The sequence below is a fragment of the Octodon degus genome, unplaced genomic scaffold (assembly GCF_000260255.1).
Source record: "Octodon degus isolate 3935 unplaced genomic scaffold, OctDeg1.0 scaffold00018, whole genome shotgun sequence".
Classification (NCBI taxonomy): Eukaryota; Metazoa; Chordata; class Mammalia; order Rodentia; family Octodontidae; genus Octodon; species Octodon degus.
The window spans coordinates 4,341,100-4,368,809 of record NW_004524594.1 but is presented as its reverse complement, the minus strand read 5'-3'; the positions used below and the strand labels follow the sequence as shown (position 1 = coordinate 4,368,809).

At 45.7% G+C, this 27,710-nt stretch overlaps 1 protein-coding gene across 2 annotated transcripts in view; it reads left to right on the top strand.

Moving 5' to 3' along the window:
• The window catches only part of Ttc17 (tetratricopeptide repeat domain 17), a 108,939-nt gene extending 91,461 nt beyond the window's left edge, over positions 1–17,478 (top strand). The window contains exons 23-25 of one of the 2 annotated variants that reach the window (XM_023710703.1): positions 12,805–12,924; positions 14,810–14,953; positions 16,428–17,478. In XM_023710703.1, coding sequence (XP_023566471.1) covers positions 12,805–12,924; positions 14,810–14,953; positions 16,428–16,562 — 399 coding nt within the window. In that variant the 3' untranslated portion in view covers positions 16,563–17,478. Of the gene's footprint in view, positions 1–12,804; positions 12,925–14,809; positions 14,954–16,427 lie in introns of those variants that run through there. The other variant, XM_023710704.1, reaches the window with a different exon arrangement.
• The last annotated feature ends 10,232 nt before the right edge of the window (positions 17,479–27,710 follow it).

Below are 27,710 nucleotides of genomic sequence, written 5' to 3'. Positions count from 1 at the left end.
AAACACCACATAGAAGCCGAGAGCTGTGGCTCCCAGGTCAGTCACAGTGCTCCCAGGCTGCTTGCAGTTTAGCGGATCGTTTAGCACCGTAAGCTGTGCTGCCTGTCACATGGGTGACATTCTGCTTTCATGAGGTTTCAGTTCTCAAGGAAATACAGCTAAAAAGTTAGTGTGAGATTAACTTCCCATGAGTATTGCTTGACTAAATTGTTACATTTTAATATTATCAAGAAAATAATAAAGGGCTGGGGAGATAGTTCAATGGAATAAAGTGCTTTCCTGACAAGCACAAGGTCCTGAGTTGGATCCCTGATACCACCAAAAAATATAAAAAATAATAATAAATTAGAAATACATATTTTTATTCTATAACAAGTTGAAAGTACATGTTATACACATGATTTTGGAAAAATGAAATAATAAATACTTGGTTAATTCAAGAATGAAACAGGGCAAAATGAGCAGATGGGAAAATAAAAGGCAAATAATAAAATGGTAGAGATAAGCACAGCGTGTTAGAAAGCACAGTGAATACAAAAGGACTAAGTCTTACGTTACAGTACTAACATTGTCAGACTGGCTTAAAAATGGAATCCAGTGGTGTGCATCTTAGAGTTACTAAGCTAGAGATTTCCTGGTTTCTGCGTTATTTTATCAGTTTGACTTTATAATCAAAGATTTTGTGTAATTAAATTTTAATAAATTCCTAAGAAAGTAAAAATGAATGGGCCTAACTAGGTAATAATCAGTTGTTAGTATAACCACACTGGAAGTATTATTTCTAATGACTTGAAATTATCTAACTGTACATCCCTAATGGAACTTGCTCTAAGAACAAAGGAAACCCTTGTGCTGTGTTCAGTGGTGCTGGTGTTAACAGTACTGATGGTGCTTTTCTGAGATTGTATGTGTCTGTGTTGTGACATAAGTAAGTACTTAGGGTTTTGTGTTTGTTGTTTTGAGACAAAGTCTTGCTGTGTGGTTCAGGCTGGCCCTGAGATTACAGTGTGGCCTAAGATGGCCTTGAACTAATGGCCATTCTCATGCCTGTGCCTCCCAAGTGCTGGGGTTACAGGTGTGCTCCACCATACCTGGCATGGAGTTGTTTTTGAGTTTTGTTTTTAACTGACAATTGTACATACTCATGGGATGTGGTGTGTGGCTCCTATACATACATGCACTGTATTATATAATGGTGAAGTGCAGATATTTAGCTTATCCATAACCTCAAGTACATGTCTTTATAATGAGAACATTCAGAGTCCTCTTTTCTAGTTATTTTGAAATACACAATATAATATTGTTAGCCGTCATGCTCTGTGTAGAACATCAGAACTTATTCTCCCTGTAGTCTGTACTTGGTATTTATTTACCAGTCTCTCCTCCCTTGCCTCTGCGCTTTGCAGACTGTGGTGAGCACAATTCTCCGAACTTCTGGCAAGTCAACCTTTTTAGATTCCACAAATGAGTGAGGCCATACAGTATTTGTCTTTCTGTTACCGACTTGTCCACCTAATAGATGTCCTCCAAGTTCATCCATGATGCCGCAAATGACGAGATCTCGTCCTGCTGGTGGGTAGAGCATTCCACTGTGATGTGTACCACATCTATCCAGTTCCCTGCTAGACTGATGCCGGGCGCCGACTGCTGTGGGCAGTGCTGCATGGAGTGCAGATGTCTCCTCAACGTACTGATGTTGGTGCTTCTGAGTACACACCCAGGAGTAGGGCCGCAGAGTCCTGCGGTAGCTGTTTCTAAGGATGCGACTTAGCATTTCCTTAGTGTCTGCACCAATTTACATTCCTACCAATAGAGTTTAAGAGTTCCTGCTTCTTCACATCTGTGCCAGCATTGATTCTAAGGGCCGTTCTGATGGAGTGAAGTGATTCTGCATCGTGATTTTGCTGTGAGCTCCCCTGATGATTACTAACGTTGAGTGTTTGCTCATACTTGCTGGCCAAGTGGTCAGCTTGTGTGATCGCAATGTGTCTTTTGAGAAATATCTATTTGGGTATGCAGCTTTTTGATATTGAAGTGCATTCCCTATATATTCTGGGTATTAACTACTTGTCAGCCGTATAACTTTCAAACATATTCTTCCACTCTACAATATTGGCTCTTCACTTGGTTTTCTTTGTTGTGTCCAAAGCTTTTAGTCTGATATGATCCTACTTGTCTTTGTTGCTGCTGCCAGTACTTTTGATTTCTATAATGCTGTTCCTCTTGTTTTGCTTTTCTAGCTCATGCTTTGGCGTACTTATCCAAAAATCGTTCCCCACACCAATGTCATGAAGCATGTTCTCTGTTAGCTTTTTTCTAATAGTTTCATAGTTTGGCTCTTTCACACAGTCCAGTAAATGAGGCATTCTCTTGTTATTGAGAACCACGTATGCATGAGTGTAAAGAAGTGCAGGTGTGAGAATGATAGTAAGTAGACAGCTGTGCTCCGAAGCTGGAAATAGGAGGAATGGTTTATGATGCATTTTTTTAAAGGTTTATTTAGTTAGCTGATACAAGGTCTCACTACACAGCTCAGACTCATAGTGATCCTCGTGTCTCAGCCTCCCCAGCACTGGGATTACAGGTGTGTGCCACCATGCCCAGACTCCATGACCAGCACAGCACCTGGGGCCAGCACAGCATGTCGTACTAGGGATCCAACCCAGGTCCTTGCACTCGCCAGGCTGGTGCTTAGACCATGGAGCTATCTCCCAGCCCTGTTGCATTCTTATCTTTTTTTTTTTTTTTTTTTAATATATTTGGTACAGGGTCTACAAGGTCTCACTGCATAGATTAGACTCGTAGCGATCCTCCTGTCTCAGTGCCCCCAGCACTGGGATTACAGGGGCATGCTACCACACCCTTCTGTCTCAATCTCTGTCTCAGCGCAGGGCCGGCATAGCATGCCAGTGATAGAACCCAGGTTCCTGTGCCTGCCTAAGCAGTCACTTTAGTCCATTGAGCTCTCTGGCTGGCCCTACAGTCATATCATTTTTAGGATACACATTTCCTGGCCTTATGTGCTGAAAAGACTAGACAGTAATAAGCACTTTTGGTGTCAGATGGTGATCTCTAGGTATCATTTTCCATTAAAAGGAGCCAGGGTCCCTTTGAAAAACAGCTTCTTCCCAATCTATAAAAGTGAGGAAACTCCCAAAGATAGCAAAGATTGTGCCAAAAGAATGCAGAACCAATTTAAATGAGCTCACACTGAGTTCCCATTCCCATATATGTGTGTGGCTGTGAATAAATATTATAAATAATATATATATATATATATATATATATATATAATGTCACATAGAAAACAAATGGCATCAAAATGAGTAGGTAAATAGGAGCTAATGGCCACATCTGTAGAAATACACTTCGGTGTTTGAGTTAGGCGCTCAGTGAATGGGTGGGTTAGATGGACTGGTCATAATTACAATGCTAGTGACTTACACACTTTATGTTAAAAACGACCTGACACAGCATGAAAACAGTTCAGTGAATTAGCAGACTCAGGGAGCACCATGGATCCCAAACTAGCTAAATAAATAAATAAAATAAAATAAAATAAAATAAAATAAAATAAAAATCCATGCTCAGAGACTTTATAGTACTACAAAACAGCAAAGACAGTGATATCCAAAAAGAATTTGTTTTGTCAGAGGCTCAGGGAAGCAGAAATGATACTTGTTATTTCAGCAAAACCAAATTTAATTTTTAGAGTGTATTATGTGGTTGTGGAGAGCTGAAAGAGAAGACAGAGGTAGAGCAGAGGCGACTGGAGTGAGTACCCCCACCAGCTCTAGGGGTAGGAGAAGATAAGCAGGAGGCTTTCCCACCTGAGAAGTCAGGGAGGCATTCCGGGGAGCTGCAGCCTCTGCTCCTGAAGAGGGGACACAGCCTGGATGCTGGGGGAATGCGGCAGGCTTAGTAAGGTTAGCTGGACACGGGAGCACTACCAGCGCCCGGGGCTGGTGTGGAAGAACACTGGTGAGAGTGACATGGAAAGAGACGGAAGAAGCCCCCTGCCCTCATCCCTTCAGTCTCCTGCGCGCACATTGCAAAACCTAACGAAAGCTTGCTCACAGGAAGAGTGTGAATCGCAGAGTTAGAACCAGTGTCCTGGTGTGGAGTACAACTTCGAGTCGAGTCCCGAGAGAGAGTAGTTAACTTGCCAGCAGCCATTCATTCATTCAGCAGATACAGAGCAGCAGCTTGCTACTGGATATGCCATTTACTTTTGGGTAAATCACTGAGGAAAAACTGATATTTTTTTACCTCATGGAGACCTAAAGACCAGATTGCCCACAGAGAAATTATAGCAAAAGAGCTTGGTTAATAGCAACTGTCAGTGCCAGGTGATAATTTGAAAGCATGCCAGATTCCCTAGAATTGCAAATTGTGGGGCCCACAGTGCAGGAAGAATAACGATACTGAAAGGTAAGAACTGGAAAAGGTTCACTACCTGGCGACGATCCCTAAAGGAACTTTCCTATATGTCGGCCACAGGACTGTCTGAGGGAAGATTAGCTAAATACATAAAATGATAAACAGGTACGTAAACCTCAACATTGCCCATGGAAAGTAATAACTTGTGGATTTTAAAAAGAAATGACTAAACAAATGTTGTACAGGACTGAGCAGAATTTATGTTTGAAATTGGAATGATAAGAGATGTTCAAAGACCCTTCGTTGTTCAGGTGGAGTGAGTTGGCATACTGTTTAGATGTTACGGTAAAATTTAAAAATTAACGTTATGAGAATGCACAAACCCTAAAATTGTCAAGATAAACCAATGAAAAAGATGATGATCACAAAAGGAAAAAACAAAGGCAGGAAAACACAAAACAAGGGGAGAAAGATTCACCCAAGAATCTGGGTAAATGTAAACTATAATACAACAGTGACAGTGATGTCAAATTGGAACATTTTTTAAATTGGAACATTTTTAAAGGGTCTAGATGCTTCTATAACATATTCCTAAAGCATTATAGAGATGTTGAAAGCATGAAAAAAGACATACAGGCATACACTAACCCAAAGGAAGGAAGTATAGATCTATTACCTGAGGAAAAAATTTGGTTTAGAACCAAAATTAGAAGCAAAGAGGATGATTGTGTAAAGATAGAAGGTTCAGTTTGCCACGAAGATACATCAATTCTGAATCCGAACAGAAGCTCAGAATATGTAAAGCAGCAAAATAGCAAGTTTATCGATGTAAACACCTCTCCTGGATTAATAAGCAGTCAGTCTGTGCCTGAGTCTGTGTTCCTGGGGACATGGAATTGTCTGTGATGTCTTTATGATAACATTTTTGTGAAGTTTCATTATAATAAAGACCTTGTATGATGAGTTGCATATTCCCTCCATTTTATTTTTATGAAAATTTGTAGAAAATCAGAATTTTTTTTCTTCCTTTCACGTTGGTCAGAATTCACCAATAAAAGCCTCAGGCTCAGGAGTTTCTTTTCTGGCAGTGTTTTGATGACCTGTATCGTGGTACAGACTGAACCAGGCCCCTTGCCTGCTAGGCCAGCGTTCTACCACTGAGATACATGCTCAGTTTTGTTATTTTGCAACAGGGTTTTGCTAAATTGTCTGGTCTAACTATGAACTTGTGGCCCTCCTGCCTGTCTCCCAAGTAGCTAAGGTCACAGGCACGTGCCATGTGTTCTGCTCCTTATGCGAGCTATAAGCTTTCAGCTATAGCTGTACCATTCAGACACAGGTATTCAAATTCGTCTGTCTTGGAGTGATCTTTGGTAGTTGTGTCTTTTGGGGAATTTGTCCATTTCATATAAGTTTATGAAATTTATTAGCATAAAGCTCTAACCTCAGCCCTTTGATTTATGTAGAATCTGTGGTCCTGTGCCTTTTCTTAATCCCATGCTGAAATTTTGTTTTCCCTCTTTTTCTTGATCAGGTTAACTTGTAAATTTGTCAGTTTCATCGCTCTCATAGAATCAGGTTTTGGATCCATTGATTTTTTTGTTTTTCTGTCTTTTCTTCCATTGGCATTTGCCCTTTGCAGTTTCCTTGTCTTTTGCTTCTTACAGTTTAGTTAGCTTTCCTTCTTTTCCATTTCTTAATATGGAAACTTATATTATGGATTTAATCCCTTTCTTCTAATGCACATATTTAGAACTAAAAGGTTTTGTTCTAAATTTATAACAAATTTGATTTGCTATATTTTCATTTAAAGAACTTTATAACTTACTTCTGGCTTTGATTTTTCAGTTTTGTAGAAGCATGTTACTTATTTCTAGCTGGCTGGGTATTTTCCAGATAGCTTTCTTTCATTGATATCTAGCTTAAGGACATTGTAGTAGTTCTTTTAAATTTATTCAGACTAGCATTGAGGGCTAAAATATGGTCTGTCTTGGTAAATGTTTTCTTTAATTACTTGTCTTTTTGAATTTTTGAGGGGCTTACTGAAATATTCAGCTAGAATCATTAATTTGTTTAATTATATCAGCTTTTTAAATCTTTTATTCATTTATTTATTTGGTACAGTATCTCTCTGTGCAGCTCAGACTCCTAGTGATCCTTCTGTCTCAGCTTTCCCAGTGCTGGAATTACAAGCATGGGCCACCATACCCAGTTTTGGGACCAGCATGGTATGCCCAGGGTTCCAGGGCCAGCACATGTGGTACCAGGGATAGAGACCAGGTCCTTGTACTTGCCATTTGTAATTCTGCCACTAGGTGTGGAAATCAAAGAAATACAAAACAAAGATAGAAAGGGAGACAATTACCAATCCAAAGTTGTTTTTTGAAACATTTAGCAAAATACTCCACTGGCAAAATTAAGAAAAAAAAAAGCAATAAAAATTAATATTAAGTAAAATGGGAATCAAAACTACAGGTATATTATTTTTAAGAGAAGAAAATGTTACAGGTAGAACTTTGTCAGTACATTTGAAAACATAAAATAGATAAGCTCCCAGAAAAATGTAATTTAACTTAAATTGATTCAAAGATAAAAACAAAATGTCATGAGTCTTACAACACAAATAAATTGAGGCACTAGATTGAAAAAAATATTCTCTCAACCAATTCATCAGCCAGTGTGGTAGCACACACCTGTAATTTCAGCACTCAGGTGGCTGAGGCAGCAGGATCGCTGTGAGTTTGAGGCCAGCCTGGGCTACAAAAAATAAAATGAAATCCACTGATAGTATAAAGTAATGTCATCAAACTTGAGAACCACTACATCTTAATATATACAGACTTAAGAACAGTGGAAAAAAGAATAGCTCAGTCACTTCCTTGATACAAGTGTTACCTTGAAAACAAAACTAAACATTATGAGAATGAAAGTTGTGTATATTTATGTAAATAAATTTAAAGTATAGACAGTTAATTTTGTTCTATATAGCAATATCAGAATCATAAAATCCTAAAAAATAAAACAAAATCCAGCAGCAAATGTCTTTAAAAAATTTACATTGACCAAATTAGGTTTATCATGGCCTGACTTGAACAGAATTTAGAATTTCATTCACCAAATTGAAGGAGAGAAATTATAAAATCATTTCAGTAGGCTGAATACAAGAAAACTCATACCCATTCATGATGTGACAGAAACACTAATCGAGTAAACAGGAATGTCAATCAATAAGATATGGCATTAAGTATTAGGAAGAAAAATGTTTTTCAGAAAGGATGTTGTTATTTACATAGCAAACTAAAATAAACTAAACACAAATTTTTAGAAATAGTAACATTTCAGGTAGTAACCTATAAAGTCAAGACATGAAAATAAGTTGAATCTCTTTGTAGCAATAAAAAGTATAATTTTAAATGTATGTACATTGTTACAGAAATAAAATGTTTTCAGTAATAAATCCAACGAACATAGCAAGGTCTGTGTACAGAAAGTGCTAGAACTTGATTGAAATGCATTTTAGAAGACTGAACAGAGGTAATGTTCATGGATAGGAAGACACGCTATAAACACATCAGTCTGACTTGCAGAGTTGAGGCAGTTACATAAAAATGCCAGTGGGCTTTCATGGTGTTTGCAAAGGAGAACTCTGAATTTATAAGGAAGGGTATGGGACAGACACAATGTTCCTGCACAAGTACTGGCCGCCGCTTAGCCAATTTCAGTTTTTCATCTTACACGAGTACACAATTCCACGGGGAAACAGGACTAAGAATCAAAAACACAACTAAGTTAAAATAAAATACAGAAGATGGTATTCCTAGCCATGGAATAGGGAAAGGTCTCTTAAAATAGACACAGAAGCAGTAAATATAAAAGTAAACATTAAATTCAGTTACATTAAACCTTAAACACTTTAAGATAAGAACAGTAAACCAGGAAATATGTAAATATATTTAACCTACTCAGAGGATTAGATAGGAAACATACAAATTGATGAGAAAGATAAGTACAAAATAGAAAACACACCAGGGCTGCATTTATAGCTCAACAGTAGAGCACCTACCTAGCATGTGCAAGGCCATGGTTCAATCCCTAACGCTACCATAAAAAAGAAAATAGCAAATTCTTTAAGAACGTTAACACATGGCATAAGAGATATATGTAAGGCATAATCACAAGAAAATCTCTCAATCTCACCAGTAACCAGGATGTGCAAGATAAAACCACAGGTAGGGGCTACTTGGGCCCCCAGACAGCACTACGGGAGAAGCCTATCTGGCTCAAGAGGCTCTTTCAAGCAGCGCTGGTGGGGCTGGCGGCTGGGGCGCTGCCTTTGGGAACCAGTCTGACGTTCTCTTGGGCTTCCAGCACTCGCACGGCCTTCCCTCAGCAGCTGTCTTCGGTGTCAGCTCTAGAGTTACTGTACCATTTATTTGCACCAGGGAATAAAAGAAAATAACTCAACTATCCTTCTGCAGAAGTGTGTATAGATATATACTCTAGTAAAGATCTGTAGTAAATTCACATAGTAGACATTTAATTGTACAGCCAAGAAGTTGAATTGGGGCCGGGGAGATGGCTCAGTGGAATAAACGCTTCCCTGGCAAGCGCAAGGGCCTGAGTTCAATCCCCGGTTCTGGAAAAAAAAAAGAAGTTGAATGAACTAAAACTGCATAAAGCAGCATGGATGAATCTTAGAAATACAGTGATGTATGAAAACCCCAACCTCCAGGAGACTGCTTGCAGTATGCCATTTTTATAAACTCTGAAAAGCATAAACTTGTGCATTGTTGAAGCAGATATCCACGTGTGCAAGTGGTAGACCTGTGTTTAAAAGGAGCAGTGGAATGGTACTGACAACAGCGTGTGCCTGTGGAAACCACGCGAGAGGATGGACTAGTGTAAGGACATACACACTGATGCAAATGCACTCCTCGCTAAGCTGGGGTTGCTGAGCTATTCTTTACAGCATCAATATATTTATATAAATTATATGCATATATGTTTATATCATTATTTGCTTATATAATTATATACTACTATAGCTATATATGTCATGCAGTTATATATTCTATATACTTACCTAATCATAAATTTTTTTGTCAGATACTGGCATTAAAGAACATAACTATTTAAAAAACAAAGATCAAGGGCCGGCCAGACAGCTCAGCAGACTAAAGCACCTGCTTAGGCAGAGTGCCGCAGCCGGGGTTCAATCACCGACGTGCAGTGCCAGCCTCACCCCCGGGGTACGCTGAGATAGCACTTGAGACTGGGTGTGGTGGCACATGCCTGTAATCCCAGCATTTAGGAGGCTGAAAACAGGAGGATCACTATGAGTCCGATCTACATAGTGAGACCCTGTAAACCCTGTACTACATACATGGGGAAAAAAAAGCAAAGATCCTTTTGGGAAGCCAATCAAAAGGATCCAGATCCTCAAGAGGAGGAATAGGGATTGAGATATCTCAGTAGCAAATGTGTCTAGCATGTGTGAGGCTGTGGTTTTGATTCCCAGCACCATTCAGAAAGGGAGGGTGATACTGACAATCAGGCAAGCTTCAGATTGTTTTGTGACAATGTCCCGCACCATGGGGCAGTAGAGAAGCGCCCACAGATTCAGGAGAGAATAAGCTGTAGTTTTATTTGCAGCCAATCTCCGTGTCAGGTATAAAGGGCGCAGACAGAAAGTTTTGCCATTATGTGTCTTTGCTAGGGTGACCATAACAAAACACCACAGACCAGAACAACAGAAATTTATTTTCCCACAGTTCTGGAGGCTGCAAGTCAGAAACCGAGGTGCTGTTAGAGTTGGTTTCCTCTGAGGCCTCCCTGAGCCCAGCACTCTGGCTGCCTCTACCTGTGCTGCTCCACTGCTCACAGAGGCCCTGGTGTGTCTCTTAATGTCCTTCATAGAAATCCAGTCAGAAAAAAAATCCAGTCAGGCTAGCCTGGGCCTGATCCTGATAGCTTCCTTCATACTCCTTAAAGACCTCCACAGATAGCTCATAAAAGAGGGAATGTAAAAGCAATAAAATATAAAAGGATGGTAAGTTCCATTCAGAAATAGGAAGATACAGATTAGAATCATATTTTTCACCTATCACATTGACAGAGGTTCAGGAGTTTGGTGGCAGACTCTGACCAGGCTATGGGGGAAGCAGAGCACTCATATGTATTTCTGGCCGATTAACTTGTTACCACCCTGGGGAGGGCAGTGTGACATTATCAAAATAAACTGCATTCTCTGGACAGCATGTACAGTTGCATTCTGAGGAACAGGGGTTGGGACTTAACATGAATCTTAGGGAGACACAGTTCACCCTAAGCAAGTGACCAAGGAAGCACTTCCCCAGACATTCGCAGAAAAACTACTAGAAGATGAACTTCAGCCAACAAAGATGACTGTGGAAACCACACAGATTAATAGTCAGTAGTCCCTGCGTACGTGTACCTGCAGAACCAGCACTGATGCAGTGAAGCATATGGTGACAGAGCAGAGTAGAAATACCATGCCCTGACAGCGTGCAATTACGAAATTACCAAAACTTAGAGGAAAAGAAATAGAAAGGAAATAGTACGTTTCTGTCTTCTGTAACAGCTGGGAGTAAGAGACTCAATCAAAAGTAGCAGGTGAAATACACAGGAAAACCCAAAATTAGGCCTAACTCTAAGGTCGGACTTAAGTCAAGTGATGGAATTTTGTATAGGGTGAAGACGGCATGTCCACTTCCACTGGAACAACTGAGTGGCCACGGAGCGATACGTTTAACTTTACGTGAGGTTACATTCCAAATGGATCAAAGATTTCTTTTTATATTTCACTAGCACATGTTTGCAGTGCATAATGCGGATGTCGCTTGTGTGGCGCCAGTCCACGTGCTGGCACGTCTTCGTTCGTTTTCATCCTCTTTCCCCTTCCTCCCAGGTCTGGCCATCTCTTTCTCCTTCCCACTTGAGGAAGATAGATCTGCATCCCCGCTTCCAGTGGTCTGTCCCTCACTTTGCCTTCACCTGTAATTTGGGTTTCTCACGTAAGAGAGAAGCTCACATGTCTGAGTTCTCCCTCTGAACATTACAGTCTGAAGATGCCTCCATTTTTCTCTGAATGATTCAAATTTACAAATGGATGAAAGATTTACATGTGAAAAACGATAATCATAAAAGTTCTGGGGAGTAGAAAAAAACACAGTTAAATGTCTTAGTGACCATGGAGTGACAGAGGCCTTCCTAACTACAGCTAAACAACAGAAGCCCTCAGATAAATTAATAAATCAAAACTTTCATCACACAAGGCACTATTAAGTCCAAAGGCAGACTCCAGGCTGAGGATACAGGTTTGAAAATCAAATCGCAAGAAAGGGAGTGGTCTTCCTGGCATATGAAGAGCTTTCTTACCCAATAGGCAGGATGAAGACTTCACTGAAAACCTAACAAAATATAAAAACAGATAATTCATAAAAGAGGGAATGTAAAAGCTATATAAAAGGATGGAAAGTTCCACTCAGAAATAGGAAGATGCAGATTAAAATCATATTTTTCACCTATCACATCTACAAAGGTTCAAGAGTTTAGTAGCAGACTCTCTGACCAGGCTGTGGGGGAGGGGGCGCTCATGTGTATTTCCAGCAGATTAACTTGTTACCACCCTGGCCAGGGCAGTGTAACAGTATCAAAGAGCGTTCTCTGGACATAGCATGCCCGTGCCGGGGTGCATCCCCCAGTGCATGGCAGAAGCAGAAGACTCCACCTGTGCAAGATTGTTTTTGCAGCATTGTTTGTAATTGTAACAAATTTAGGGAGAGGTGACTACTCATTAGTAAAAATCAAGAAATAAATAATGGGCCATCCACAAAAGGAATACACTTCCTCTGTTACCGAAGAAGGGCGCTTTCCACACAGTGGTGGAGAAACCTCCAGGGTATATTAGTGATAAAGCAAAGTATAAGTGTCTTTTCTTACATAAACAATAGGGTTTCTCCTGTTGAAGCAGGTTTGGAATATAATTCTATATACATATTCACTTGTGAGCAGTGGGAATTCTGGAAGGATCAATAAGGAACTAAATATAGTATTTACTTGCATGTGATAGACAAAGACGTCAGGAAGACCTTGCTGTGTGCTTTGTAGACTTGCCTGGTTTTCTAAACATGTGAAAAGTTAAAATGAAAACCTGCCCAAGGCATAGTTTTGCTAAGCAGTAGTTGAGTGGCCCCATCACTTTCTCCTGCATGAAAAGGCTGCTTAATGGTATTAGGAAGCTCATGAGATTAACAGGAGCACAAGGTACCCAGCAGAGCGCAGCCCCGCCCCCCGCCCCAATACTTGGGAGGGTGGTGGGGATGGGTGGCTGTCCGTGATCCTGGCTGGTGGTGAGCAAGTGCCTTAGTGAAGAGACACCCACCCTCTGACCTTTATTTGTAGAACCAGACGTCTTGGGTCCTCTCCAGCATGGCGGCCCTCTACTGGCGCGTGAGAGGCCAGGGGAAAAAGGCGATCGACTGCCTGCGCCAGGCCCTGCATTATGCTCCGCACCAGATGAAAGTGAGTAGCCGGGACTCAGAGGGGGAGCTTCACTCCATGCACCTTTCCATCACCCGCAGCTTATTCTGAGGTGTCAGGAGCTTCCCCAGGCTCAGCCAGGAAGGACAGTGCCCATGGTAGGATGGGGTGGGAGTGTCACATTAGGCCTGTGAGCCATCCCCACCCGTGTGGCCCAAGAAAGAGGATCAGGATCGCTGTGGCCCACCACCTCACCTCTTCCTCTTCTGCTAGAGTTGGGACCACGCACTGTATAGTGAGTACACCTGCCTAAACAGGTCTTTCTGGGTTTATCTAACCTCCTAAGCTAGACTTGCCCTTTCCTTTCAGTACTGGAGACTGCATCCAGGGCCTGTTCACTGGACTGTATCCCAGCCATTGATTGATTGATTGATTGATTGACTAATTGATTGATTGACTGATTGACTGGAAAAGGGATCTTTCTGAGTTGGCCAGGCTGGGCTAGAACTTGTAACCCTCCTGCCTCAGCCTCCAGAGTGCTGGAATTAATGCATCTGCAGCATGCCCTGCTCTGGAATCCTCTTACATTCTTCACTTGACTTTACTTCCAGAGACAGAAACAGATTTCTGTACTTCCTGCAGGCTGGCCAATTTTTGATCCTTATCTATACCCTCACATGCAAGCATTTTTTTTCAGTGAATCCAGGACTTCATTGATGCTAGGCAAGCCCTAGCGCCAAGCCACGTGCCCACCCCTTGCTTTCCCTCTCACGTGCCGGTGCACACTGGCAGACAGCCTGCCAGCCCCGCGTGGGGATCTGTCTTTCCCAAATGGCCGGGCAGTTGCTGTACAGCAGCTGAGGACACACGCGCCACTTTGCTGCGGCGCATCCGTAACCCTGTGCGCTGAGTTCGGCAGGAACGCAGAGCTCATGCTTCCTGAGACGTGGCTTGTGGCTTTTGTGTTCGTCCAGGCAGAACACGGGAAGCTGGAAGGAGCAGAGGCTTTACTGCTGGGCAGGGCCGAGTGGTAAACGCAGCTCTGCCTGCCCCCAGCTCTCTCACCTTAGGTGAGTTTCTAAACTTCTGCAGCATCCTCCATCTAAGCACGTGTACTCCGTGGATGTACTGAGAGGGCAGATGGGGCCCTTTTTTTCTTTTTCTTTCATGTCTCCTAAAGAGCCCAGCACAGTGTTCTACAGCCAGTAGGAGTTCAAGTAACAAGCTTGAAGGGGAAAATTGTGATGGTGTTGCCACTCGCTCGATCCATCACTCAGCTCTTTACAGTGAGGCAGTGGGGAAGGACCAAAGCTTTCCCTCGAGGTTTGGCAAGCTTTCTGTAAAGAGCCAGCCAGAGACGGCACGGCTGCAGGCTCTGTTGCATTTGGTTGATTCTGCCACTGTGGTCAGAAGACTGCCTAGAAATACAGACCAAATCCGAATGATCGTGTTCCAGTAAAACTTGCCAGGAACAGGAAAGAGGCCGGATTGGGCCTGGGGCAGCGGTGTACCAGCCCTGCCCGAGCCGATGCAGTCGTCCCTGCACACAGCACTGCGCCTTTCCTTCAGCACTGCTCAGGGTGCAGCCCGGGGCCGATGCCTGTCTGCACGCTTTTTCTTCCCAGTCTGCAGTAAGACAAAAGCATGCAGCAGAATAAATCCGCTGTGTCACTTGGCAGATTGTTTATGTAGGCTATTTTCATTCTGTGTTTTGTTTGAAGCACAGGTTTGGTAATGAAGGAAGTAATTAACTTGTATTTTGGTGCACCCCCATCTCGGTCCCCATCACAGACCAGTAGCAAGTGGCAGATTAGCACTGCAGGTCGTACATCTCTGTCATTTACCAGGAAGCACTTACTGCATTCTTTATGATCAAAAGGCCAAAGCGCAAGCTCAGCGTCCCCTCTTCCCGCTCCGCCCCCTGCAGGACGTGCCCCTGATCAGCCTGGCCAACATCTTGCACAACGCCAAGCTCTGGAATGACGCTGTCATCGTGGCCACCATGGCTGTGGAGATCGCGCCACACTTCGCCGTGAACCACTTCACGCTGGGCAACGTCTACGTGGCCATGGTGAGGCTGGGTGTGGGTTCATCCTACCAGCCCTGGTGTAGCGCATCGGCGACCTCAGAACTCTGAGTATGTCTTCCTCCCTTTTGCTAGAAGTTTCATGCTGAAATGGCCAGCTCCACTGAGGATAAATTTTATGAGAAGAGGTTTGAGAGTTTGACTTGTTCATTTGTTTTTTCATGAGCACATGGAATTAATGTAAAGGCTTGCCACTCTGGAGTTCCTCACCATGAGCTTAATACTGGTAGTGGCATCAGATTCACCTCCACATTTCTGGAGACCCCGCCCGTTCCAGAGAGCCCCGTCGAGGAGTTGGTTCAGACGCACACTCGCATCTCTTGTACCTTGGGAGAAGCGCTGTCCTGGCACTCCCGACACCTGGCACATATGCCGTTGACCTATAATCTCTTGTTAAGCGTGTGTCTCTCCCTCTAGACTACAGGCCCTTTAAGGACAAGATGCCACTTGATCACCTGTTCCTGGGGCCTCACGCTGTTGGGCACATAGTAGGTGCTCATCAAATTTTCACTAATGACAAAATCCTCCCAGTAGTTTCACAGCCACACTGTGCAGAGACATTGGAAAAGCCATCATCCAGGTCCTCATTCTGGTCAGAAACAAGGACCAGTTTCAGAATCAGGGGCCCTGAAGATCCCCATAAAAGCTGCCATAACTGAAGAATCGTGCCATCTACCTAAAGCATGGAGTCACGCAGGAGGCTGCGCCTGATACTTTCAGTAATAGCAAATAGAATGGGCAATGCCGAGCTAGAAGCTTTATGTATTGTCCCTGACTTCAGAGGCAGGAAGTATAGTTTGACCAGGTTAGTAGTGCTGAGTGTGCAGATTCCCTTCTCTGCTTCTTAAAACTGAATCTATTTTGGTCTCCAGTAAACGGGAGATTTGCTGCTATGCATGAAGATTCTGTCGCTCACTAGGCTAGACAGAGTCACTTAACCACTTGGCCCAGGCTCGCTCTTTGAGAGGATCGTTTGAGTAGAGTGTTAATGCCTTGGGTGTGGCAGTGGTCACTTCCATACGCTATTGGTTCTGTTAAATGTTAGCGAGAATTACAAGTCTTAAAACTCACAAGTTCAGTGGAGGTACCTGACTTGACTTCCACCTTTCCAGCTATAGTAGAAAAGCTAGGTGGATGCACAGGGAGCTCTCACCAGGCACGATTCTGGAGATGTCTGCAAGGTTAAATGGATTTTGGGAGGCCCTGACTGCAGGCCACGTTTCCGGTCCTTGCTTGGTTACTTCCCGCTGCTCCCATCGCTCCCACAGCCAGGTCTCACCTTTGTAGCACCTGAGCGGCCCCATCCGGGTGCTTCTGCCCCTTGGTCTGCCCCCTCTGGGCTCTGCAGAGGCAGGTCTGCTGAGGTAACATGGCGGGCTGGCCCAGCGCAGAGGCGCTTCCCGAGCTAAGGAGGGCCAGCTGCTGCTCAGGCTCTCACTTGTGCTCTTGGCCCTCGCAGGAGGAGTTTGAGAAGGCGCTGGTGTGGTACGAGTCGACCCTGAAGCTGCAGCCTGAGTTTGTCCCAGCCAAGAACCGGATCCAGACTATCCAGTGCCATTTGCTGCTCAAGAAGGGACGGCGGTCTCCTCCGTAGTGCGCTGCCATCACCTACCCTGCCTTGGCTCTCAGAGCAGAGCCTGCAGAGAACCCTGTCCTCAGCGGCTCCTCCCAGGAACATGCGTGAGAATGGCTAAGACTTGGAACAGGACTTGGGAACATGTGGGGCTTTGCTTGGTGTGGTTTTAAGTTCCTCCTTTCCCCAGCCGACCTCTGAAGAGGCACTTTCAGAAACATGAATTCCTGAAAGGAAAGTGCAGCGTACAGATTCCGTGTAAATACTGAGCCAAGATGTTCCCAGAGCTTTGGTCCATCTCCAGAGCCTTGAGGCCTTCAGGGCTGCTCCCTGTGGTCCTGCCAGCTCCTCCCAGGGGTGCCGGAGCCCCACTGTGCCCCCAGCTCTCTCCCTCCTGCCCTGGGTCTACCCATCCCGTGCTGCTGTGTTACACGCTCTCAGAGGTAGTTTGCGGGGGAGGAAGGGGAAAGTGATTTTACAAACAAATATTTACAACAACAGAACTCTTCAGGTCACCTGGCCTTCGTGACGTTATTTATGTTGGGGAGGGAGGGGGGGCTCAGGAGGGGGAATCCGCAGTGTGCAGCATCTTATCATTTGTACTTTAATTACCAATCACAAGGAAACCAATACGTGGCAATCCTATATAACAGGTTATATATATATATATATAGAATATGTATATTTGAAGCTCTCTACAGACTGCGTCTTATGTTTTACTAATTCTCTGCTCACTGTCACCCACCTCAGGAGAGGGGTGACCGTCAGCCTCCTCTCTGAAGCCTTCCCACGGCTCCTCGGAGACAGGAGGGAGCGGAGGGCCAGGGTCTCCATGCAGTGCCTCTGCCTGAGTTCCCAGGAGAATCAGAAAAGCCAACATCTTGGAATCGTCAAGGGCACATAATGAAACAAAAATAAAAGTTGTTTATGAGCAAAACAGGACCGTAGTGTGGTTTTTCTTTAGAACCAGGCTGACTTGGACCATGCAGGAGCTCCCTGTAACTCTGCCTCGGATCTGCGCAGGCCCTACCTGCCCTTCTTTTCACACTCACAAGGTCCGAGACAGGCACTCCATCACTTGACCTTAAGGTGAGCAAATTCCTCAGAATGACGCGTTTGACCCGGAAAGACGCACAGAGCACAGGCCGTCCCTCTGGTATGCATTTGGCACTCCTGGAGAAGGAAGAATCAACCGCAGTCCACAGACAGGTAAGCAGCGCCCCACTAAGTGTCGCAGAGATCCAGAGCAGGAAGGAAGTCGAGCGGTCCCTCGGGCAGGCTCCTTCAAAACCAGCATTCTGTAGGATTTTCCAGAGCGCCGTCCGCCTGGCTCCGACTCCGGCTCACCATGTGGGCACCTGGCTCTGACACTGTGATGTCCTAGAGGGAGCTCAGTGGTCATACCACCTTGGGACTATTTCTTATGCAGCTGCAGTCCTCCGTTACTCAATTAAGTGAGCCCCTTCTCCTAGGAGGACTCCAAGTGAGCGCATCTGTCCAGCATGTGTCCCTGCTTCCCTGCCCTTGGTTTTCTTAACTGATATACGATGAAGTTCACTCTTTGGCACACAGTTGTATTTGGGGGTGGGGGGTTAATTTTATGGGTCTCACTACTAGATCGGTCTCATAGTGATCCTCCTGTTTGGATTACAGGGGTGATCCACCACACCCAGTCTCAATCACTGTCTCAGCGTGCCCTGGGGGCGGGATCGAAGCCCTGGCCCTTGCGCCTGCTTGCAGGTGCTTTAATCCACACAGCTATTTGGCTGCTTGCAGGCGCTTTAATCCACAGCTATTTGGCTGGCCCCAGTTGTGTGTATCTTGCCAAGTGCATAGCATCATACAGATACCCAGCAGCCTGGATGTAAAACTCCCATCTCCTCAAAAAGCCTCCCTCACTCTGCCCCTTTTGAGTGAAACCTTTTCCACCCTTGGCATCCACCAGCCTGCTTTCTGTGCCCTGTGGTTTTCTACACACCAGTGGCCTGGGAAGCTGAGGGGCTTCAAGGCCACTGGGCAATTTATGGAGACCCTGTCTCCAAATGAAAAAACAAACTGGGGATGGAGCTCGGGGAAGATCGCTAGAGACTGCCGCAGTGAGCCCCAGTCTCCTGCCAGGTGTTACGGTGCACAGCGAGAGAGAGACAACATGGCGGCACAGTGGGGATCCGGGATAACCAGCTGTTTGCGAGGGGTTTATTGATTGAGGCAGTGCTGAGAAGGGTCTTGCCATGGAGCATTTTCGTTCTTGATAGGAGCAGTTCACCCACCCCTAATGCTGTAATGGGATGTCGCAAAAAGTATGACACCAACAATCCCAAACCTCTATTGATCACTAAGGGAAGTATATAAAACTAGCTGTGGTAAATTTGTGGTCCCCAACAAAGATCTGGATTTCCTGTAGCACAGAAAGGGTGGGAGGTTACCGGGTATAGACCCTACTGAGTCTTTTTCACTCATCCTGATGTACCTGGCACTCACCTGGGCTATGGGAATCAGTGGCTTATTACTTTTTCTTGCTGAGTAGTATTCCATTGTTTACTTGCCTACCAGAGGGCCCTGCGATGCTTCCAGCTTTTACTAATAAAGCTGCAATAAACCGGGGGGAGGTCTTTGTATACACATAGTTTTTCATTTTTCCTAAGTAAATAGCTCAGCAGCTGCTTTCCTGCTCTAGTTCTTTGAAGATCAGGTACATTCAGCCAGCACTCGCTGGCTACAGCTTCAAGTCAGTTTTATATAGGACTATAGGGTAGGAGCAAGTGCGGATCTGCCTGTCTGGAAGGAAGGGGCCAGAGCTCGGCCTTTCTTTGGAGTGAGTTGGAGTTCCTTCACGGCGCTGTTCCCAGGTGCGCTGCGGTGCTGCGTCAGCTGGGGTTGGTGGGAAGCTGGGCTTCGTGGCCAGTGGCCTGGAGCCATCGTGATGCAAAGAGGAAGAGACTAGTGGGAGCCACGGCAGCAGGCCCACACAAGCATCTCTGCACCTGCCCGGCAGCTTCTGCGTCCTGACCTCTCTGGGGCTTATTCACTACATCGGTCTCAGGTTTGGCTTGCACCAGTCTAAGATGTTCCAACTTGCTCGAGTGGAATGCTGAACTGAAATCTCTAGGACAAGGGGCACTAGTCAACTGTTCCAGCTGTCCCACATGGTCCAGGAAAGACTCTTCCTGAATTTGGGCCCTGTCATAGGGGCCCAGCCTTGGAGCAACTCCTTTTGTGATGGCCTAAACCCAGACTCTTAGCATAAGTATTGCCATGATAAACTGTAGCTGACCCTGGAGTTGCAAAAACAAGGCCTACGTGTGAAACAAGTAACTATAAGGAGGAAATATACCCTGAGAAAGCGCTGACCCTCAACAATAGCAGGAAAGAAGTAGCCAGATGTATAGCAAGAAAAGAAAATCTGTTTGACAAGCAGGATGGGTGCTAATCTAACTTTGAGAAGCAGGATGCATCTTTATTCTGTTTGACAAGTAGGCTCTTTATATATACTCTCCATGTCCTCTGGTCAGGACCACTCACTTGGACTCTGAAACAGGGGTCTATGCTGATGGTTGCTGAGCTCAGCTAATACAAAAACCTTCAAATTTTTAATTGGCTCCTTGGATTTCTAGATTGATTGCAAACCCACAGCACTTTCTGGTGGGCCTGTACCTGATTCAGAAAACCCAGATTGGTTTTAACAAACCTGACATCATGTCTTAGTCCTGACTCTTACGAGCAGTGATCCACAGCAAATCATTTATTCCCAGCTGAGTTTCTCGGAGAAAATACTATGAAAATGAAAAAAAATTAATGCATATGTTAGCTTGTCGGTGCTGCAACAAAATGCCTGAGAACAGTAGTTGGAAGGAGGAAAGGTTTGTTTGTGCTCTTGGTTTCAGATTCAGTCCATGGTCACTTGCTGTGCTTATTCTAGGCCTCACTGAGGCAGGAGCATCATGGCCGAATGGCGTGATAGGGAAGCTGCCCATCTTCTGACAGCCTGAAAACAGAGAAAGAGCTGGGTAGAAAGAAGGCAGAGTTCTCAAGGTCCTACACACATGACCCACCCTTCTGCTGACCCCCACCTTCTAACAGCCCATTTGGCCGGAGCTCATCAGAGAATGACTTCACTGAAGAAGTGAGCACCCTCCTGAGCTGGTCACTGCCCGAAGCCCCCCTTGCCCTTTCTACCCAGGAGCCTGCAGAGTGTGGGCTGGAACCTCTAGGGAATGTGGGCTGGTAGAAAGCTTAGCCTCCTTTAATTTGTGGGTACCAGGTTTTGTGTTTCAGGCTTAAGAAGGTAACCAAGATACCCACATGCTGAATTCTCTCATGTGCCCAGTGTCTGAGTCCCCTGGGAGGATGCAGGATTTTGGTGGTGCAGTGCCACCATTTCTGCCCCAAGCAGAGTCATCCGCAGCTCATCCATTCCCCGCGTTTCCCATGCTGTTGCCACTCATTCAGTGGCCTCATATTGAATGCCTACAGCGTGCCAGGTTCTGGGAAGGCCACTGCAGGTAATTCAGAGTGATGGAAGAAGAGGGGGTGGGTGCAGGAGGTGGGAGGAGATGGGACCGTGTCAAGTCATGCGAGATGACCAAAAGAGAGCTAAGGAGTTTGGACTTGTCCGCAAATGTTAACGCGAAGCCACTCCCGCTTGCACCTTCAGCTCCCACCCGATGGTTCCCATGCTTCCACGTGTTCCCTGGACTTCCACATTTCCATGCCCACAGCTGTCCCCACTGCCTAGGATGCCAATTCCCCACAACCTTTGCCCTTTTTTCATGCACTTAATTCTATTCCTTTTCTGTGGCATAGCTCACAGAACACCATGCTTTCTGGGCATCTGTCATAGTCCCTGTGGTGACACTCATCACACTATGTTGAAGTGAGCAGATTGTACGTCTTGTCTCTAAGCAGATGCTTAGCTCCACGTCTAGTCAATGTCTACATCCCCTACCCTTGCAGCACGAAGGCCGGCACAAACCATAAGTTGATTAAAAACAGTTACTAAACAACTGACTCAATGGTGAGTAGACCCAGAAATACCCAAGAGAAGGTATCAGGGTAGCCTGGTATCCAGCCCTACCTCCGGGCCCTTTGGGGCTCCTGACCTGTGTACAGCACTGTGAACAGGGACAGACACACACTACGCCATCAGTAACTGCTAGCTCTTCTTATTAACCCAGGCCTTCAGTCCTACCACTAGACCTTTTCCTGATTATACAAGTAAATTACCCCTTTTTTTTGTTAAGAGGTTTGTTCCATTTCTAGCTTCTAATTCAAAAGCTTGACTGTTTAAGGCAGTGATTCTGAGCTCGGAAGACGGGTAGCTTGCTCCAAAAAGAACACTTAGTCGAAACACCTGGGGGATTTTTCTTTGTTGGATTTCTTCCATCATGTCTTCCAGTCCACAGATTCTCTCTTTAGCTGTCTCTAGTTCAGTTGAGGTTTTTATTTTAATAGTTGTATATATTTATGTGTGCATCTGTAAATGCAATGTGATAAGAACTATAGTAAATGCACACATTTTACATTTATTACAGTACCCATTGTCATTAATTCCTCTCAAAATCCCTTGTACCTTGAACACACCCCATAATTCCTGTCATTTTCTGAAGCAGTTCAGAAAAGAAGTTTACTTTTGTAAGTGTCTTTAAGCAAGGCAAGGTAGTGCACACCTGTCATCCTAGCCCTCAGGAAGCTGAGGCAGGAGGATCGCTTTGCCTTCAAGACCAGCCTGAGCTACGAAGTGAGGTCAGTGTCAATTTGAGCTCCATAGCCAGACCCTGTCTCAAAAAAAAAAAAAAAAAAAAGAATATGTGTCTTTAGTGGTGCCATTAGGGATGCCTTCACCTACTAAATTGATTCAAAATGTTCATCTTTCATGTTCATTTTGACTTTGAGGAAGAGCCAGAAAACCCACAGCACCAGTTCTGGTGAACAAGGTGGATAAAAACACACTATCATATTGTATTTGACAGAAATCTCTGTGTTTGATTCATCGCGGCGATCATAACATACAATGAATGTTTAAATTAAAATAGCTATTATAGTAAAAAACCACAATGCCACTAATCCCCTTCAGAAGATTCCCCCTCCTTGAATGCACTTATTCTTGGTAGTGTGTTTTACTGTAACAAGTGGGTTCTTTTTTAATTTACACACTCACAATATCCTTGATCACCCCCCTGTGTGTGTGTGTGTGTGTGTGTGTGTGTGTGTGTGTGTGGTATATGTGTGTTTATGTGATTATGGAAATTAAGAAATCTTGTGATCTGCTGGGGACCCAGAAAGCTAGTGGCAAGTTTGAAAGCCACAGAGCCACGGAGCCAGTGGTGCAGGTTAAAGGCCAAGTTGGAAAGTGTGAATCAGAAGTGCTAAGGACAGGCAAGGGTCAGTGCTCCGTTTGCAGCAGCCAGGCAGTGACTTCAACCTCCCTGCACCTTTCTGTCCCATTCAGGCTGCACAGTTAGGGTGAGGCCTGCCCACACGGGAGGCCACCCTCAGCCAACTCTGCCTTCATAGAAAAGTGTGCTGGAGCCTGTGGCTTCTCCTCTAAGCCCTGTCCAAGAGTTCTGAGAGTAAGTCCGGAATCTCATGCCAGTCATTCTCTGCAGCCAGTGCCGTGGAGAGAGCATCTACGGAGAGAAAGCCTCCCGGGCTCCAGGAGGCCAGGTACCACCCAGATGAGCCATCACCTCAGCTTCTCCACTGCTCTCCCAATCCTGCAGGGGGCAGCTGGACACAGGCTGAGGCGCAGAGCACCAAATGGCAACTGAGGGAAGAGCAAGGTCGATGGTTATTTTATTATTATTATTAATTTTATTGAGAAACAAATAGGAATGAGAGTTTCAAAACTGATTAGTAGGACAGTTTCAATAATTACTACATTGCATATTGTTGTCTTCATAGTGATTATTCATAGTACAAGATACAGACATGATATCCTGTTCCAACACTATTAATACCAATCGTTCTTCTCAGTGAATTAAGAGAAAGTAGCTGTATATCTATCCTATTTTGTATATACAGATACAAAATGGTCCTTCATTTATATCCTTTTTTTGTTTAGTTTTGTCAGAGATGGGTATTCCATCGCCACTTAAATATTATAGGCTCATGAATTCAACAAAATAATCCAATAAGGGCTGATGGTTATATCCTTGGGCACCATGCGGCTCACAGCTGCTGCCCAGGGAGGATGGTGAAATGACCAGAGCATCTAAGCCTACACTGACCTGTGCAGTCGCCATTTACATTACACTGAAACTCGTGTCAGTGGAATCTAATTTAAACTCCTCAGTGCCTCACATTTCAAGCGTTCAGCAGTCACAGTGGCTCCTGTATCAGACCATGAGGAAAGGACAGCCATAGATCCTGGACAGTGAACCCTACCCCAACCCAACAGAGGACATCATCCTACCCACTCGGGTGGCCACCCTCGGCCAACGCCCAAGGGCCGTTCACAGGGCTCTACTGTACCAGCTCCTGGAAGTCAACCTGCCTCCGGGTCCTTCTTAAGAACTCTTGCTCCTCAGAGCAGGACAAATTGCGCCTCCCCATGAAACAGTGTGACTCAAAACAGCCCAGGTTCTTTCAGCCAGGAGAGCACTTAGAGGAGACAGGACCACAGGAGGTTCCACCACATGAGCTCCCCAGCCTCAGTACCTCTGCCCATGATGCCCTTCCCTTCCTGCTTACTTATTAAGCAGTGAGTCCTAGGCCAGGACCACCAGTGGCTGCCCACCTCCCTTGGCACCCATGGCTATGTCCCTGAGGCTGCTGGCCACATGGGTAGGGACCCTGGCTGAGGCAGCAGATTTGTCCCTCACACAGGCAGGCCATGCTGGAGAGTTCATGCCCCACAAGGAAGTATGGCTAGACAGGCACCCTTGAGGGAGCTCACTCTGAGGGGTGTTTCATACTCCCAGAACCCCATGAGAGAGCTTCCATGGTTCCCGCCCTCAGGGGACATCTGGCTGAGAGGATGGCCCTCACTGCTCTCTCCACCTCCTTCTCTTTCCTTTCCCTACTGCAGTTCCTTCAGGCACTTCCCAGAGTGACTGGCACAAACCCTCAGAGCCTGTATCGAGGGTAACCCAAGGCAAAACGGAAGCAGAGAAAAGGTCTTTAAAAGCTAACAAACCCACTCGCTCTCACGTGAGTTTGCAACGCAGTGGGAGAGGCAGGCAGGCAGGGGACAATGGCGTGTGCAGCCCTGGGACAGGGCCAGGGAGGGCATTAGGAGCCCATGAGACCTCAGCATGTGCTGGGATGGGAGAGTCACAGAACAGTTCTAGGGGGAGGAAGGTGTTGGTTAGGCTGAGTGATGGCAGATGGGGGAGGGATGGAAGCTCCAGGCAGAAGGACAGCCACTGTGAACCAGCCTCCGCTGACGACGGCTTCAAGCGAGGGTAGCAGGCCCGGTCGGCGTTTCCCAGAGACCAGCCAGCGGGGAGGCGGAGAATGGGCCGCAAGCTCTGGTCTCACAGGGAGGCTGGGGCAGGGAGGCTGACAGGAGAGGAAGCAGGTAGAGCCAGGCACTGGGGAGGGGCTGAAGATGGAAGGTGGCAGGGGCTGATGGAAGAGCTGCCAGGACCTGGGGTCTCTCAGCCACAGGGCCTGAAGGAAAGCAAGACTTCCGGCTGACCCTAGGTTTGTGGCTTAGAAAAGTGGCTGGGTGCTGTCACTTCCAACGATACAGTCACAGAAGGGGTTTGAGAGAATGGCAATGGCTTTGAGTTTGGACATGATCTGGAGGTGCCTGCAGGTCCCTGCTTCTCCCACGGTGTTCCCAAGAACATGACGGACACCCACGTTCTCAGGCCTTCCTGAACCAGGGGCTCTGAGTGGGCCCAGCAATCGGAGTTTTAGTAAACCTCAGTCCTCCACGTGGTGCGTACTGGGCAGTGTGTACCAGCCTGCTCTCAGGGGAGGAGAGGCTGAGACAGGGCGATGCAGGGCGGGGTGCTGCCTCTGCGGAGCCGGTGACGCCGTGACCACGGCACAGGGCCGATGGGAAGGCTGCTGTTTGGGAACAACTGGAAACCCACTGCTTTCACTCCCTCGCTTCAGTCGAGTATTTCTTCATAGGAACAATCAGAAGATGCTCTCTGTAGTTTCCATGTGCATGTGGGCGCAAACGGTCATAAGACACTGTTTCTGGGCCTCCTTGACCCATAACCGGGAGACAAACCAGTTTGTTTGTTTGTTTGTGTATTTGCTTGTTGCAGGGTCTCCCTATGCAGCTCGGACTTGTGGTGATCCTCTTGCTTTGAGCCTCCGCAGCACTGGGATCACAGGTGTGCACCACCATGCCTGGACTCTTGCCTAAGCATGCGCTTTAGTCCTCTGAGCTATCTCACCTGCCCCGAAACTAGTTTTTTGAGAGGACAGTTTCCAGGTGACATAAGGCAAGCAAGTGCCTGATGGGATGACTTTCCCAGTGCCTACTTTGCAGGAAAGGGCTAACTGGGAATTCTGGATACGCTACGCCCCTCTCCCCTGTCCTCGGGGCTGCTGGGAAGATTTTACAGGCCTGTTCTCTCTGTAGAGTGCATTTCTTTTCTCCCTTCAATAAATTTAGCACAACAGTAAAACACTTTATTACCATAGGTGAGGCCTTGTGTTCAGTCCCAGACACTGAAAAAAAAAAAAGAAAGAAAGAAAGAAAAAGGCCCACCTAATTAAAAATTGGGCAGAGGACTTGAATAGCTATTTCCCTCAAAATAATCTTCCAATGGTAAACAAATACACATAAAAATGTTCAATACAAAAAAACACTATTAGAGACTCAAGACCACAGTGAGACACCACTTCACACCCATTAGGCTATCTGCCATAAAACAACAGAACACAAAGCAGGGCCGGCAAGATGGCTCAGCAGACTAAAGTGCCTGCTTGGGTAGGCTTGGGCAGGTGCGGGGTCCGAGGTCCGAGGTCTGACGTTTGATCCCCGGCACCACATGCCGCGCCAGCCCTGCTCCTGGGGCAAGCTGAGCCCACCAAATTCCAGGCATGGTAGTGCATGCCTGTAATCCCAGCGCTGGGCAGGCTGACAGCAGGAGGGTCACCGTGAGTCTGAGCTGTGCGGTGAGACCCTGCAACAACCAAATACTTTAAAACACATACACACACACACACACACACACACACACACACACACTCACACAGCAAATGTCGGCCAGGAGGTTGAGAAGCTGGGACCTGTGTGCGAGGCTAACGGTACAGCTGCTGTAAACATAGAATTACCATTTGATACAGCAATTAAGTTTCCAAAAGAAATTGAAAGCCAAGGCTCAGGTAAGCATATGTACACCTGAACTCACCGCAGCTTTATTCCTTGAAGATGAACAGTGAGAACAACGCAGAGCCCCGCCACAGAGGAAGGGCCGATGTCCTGAAGGTGCGTGCTGGTGGGTGGCAGTGACGGCTGCACAGCAGCATAGAAACACTTAATGTCACTGAGCTGTGTGCTTATATATAGTAAAGTAGTAAATATATTTATGTTAAGCATAATTTACACAATAAAAGAGACAGAGGGGCCAGCAAGATAATCAGAGGACTAAAGCACCTGCTTAGGCAGGCAAGCTTAGGCAAGCGCAGAGAACACGGTTAGATCCCGGGAAGCACGTGCCCCACTAGCCCCACCCCCAGGGCAGGCTGAGCCGCCACAGAGGCCGAAAGCAGGAGGATCACAATGAGTCCGAGCTGCATAGTGAGACCTTGCAACAACCAACTACATAAATAGACAAACAAATCAATACTTTAAAAAAGGAAGAAAGAGAGCCGATGGAAATAGGGAGAACAAGTAAGGGAGAAGAAAGCAAGAAAGGAAGGAAAGAAGGAGAAAGGAAGGGAAGGAAAGAGGGTCAGAAGGAGGGAGGAAGAGTAGGAAGGAAATAAGGAACAAAGGAAAGGAAGGGCCTATCAAGAGGATTTTAGAGCTGGCCAGATAGCTCAGTGGATTAAAGCTGCCTGCTTAGGCAGATGCAGAGACCAGGGTTCCATCCCGAGTGCCATGCCAGCCCTGCCCCCTGGGTGCACTGAGATGGCAATTGAGACTGAGTGTGGTGGTGCGCACTTATAATCCCAGAGCTTGGGAGGCTGAAAACAGGATGGTCACTATGAGTCTGATCTGCCTAGTGAGACCCTGTAGACCCTGTAATATAAATATATATA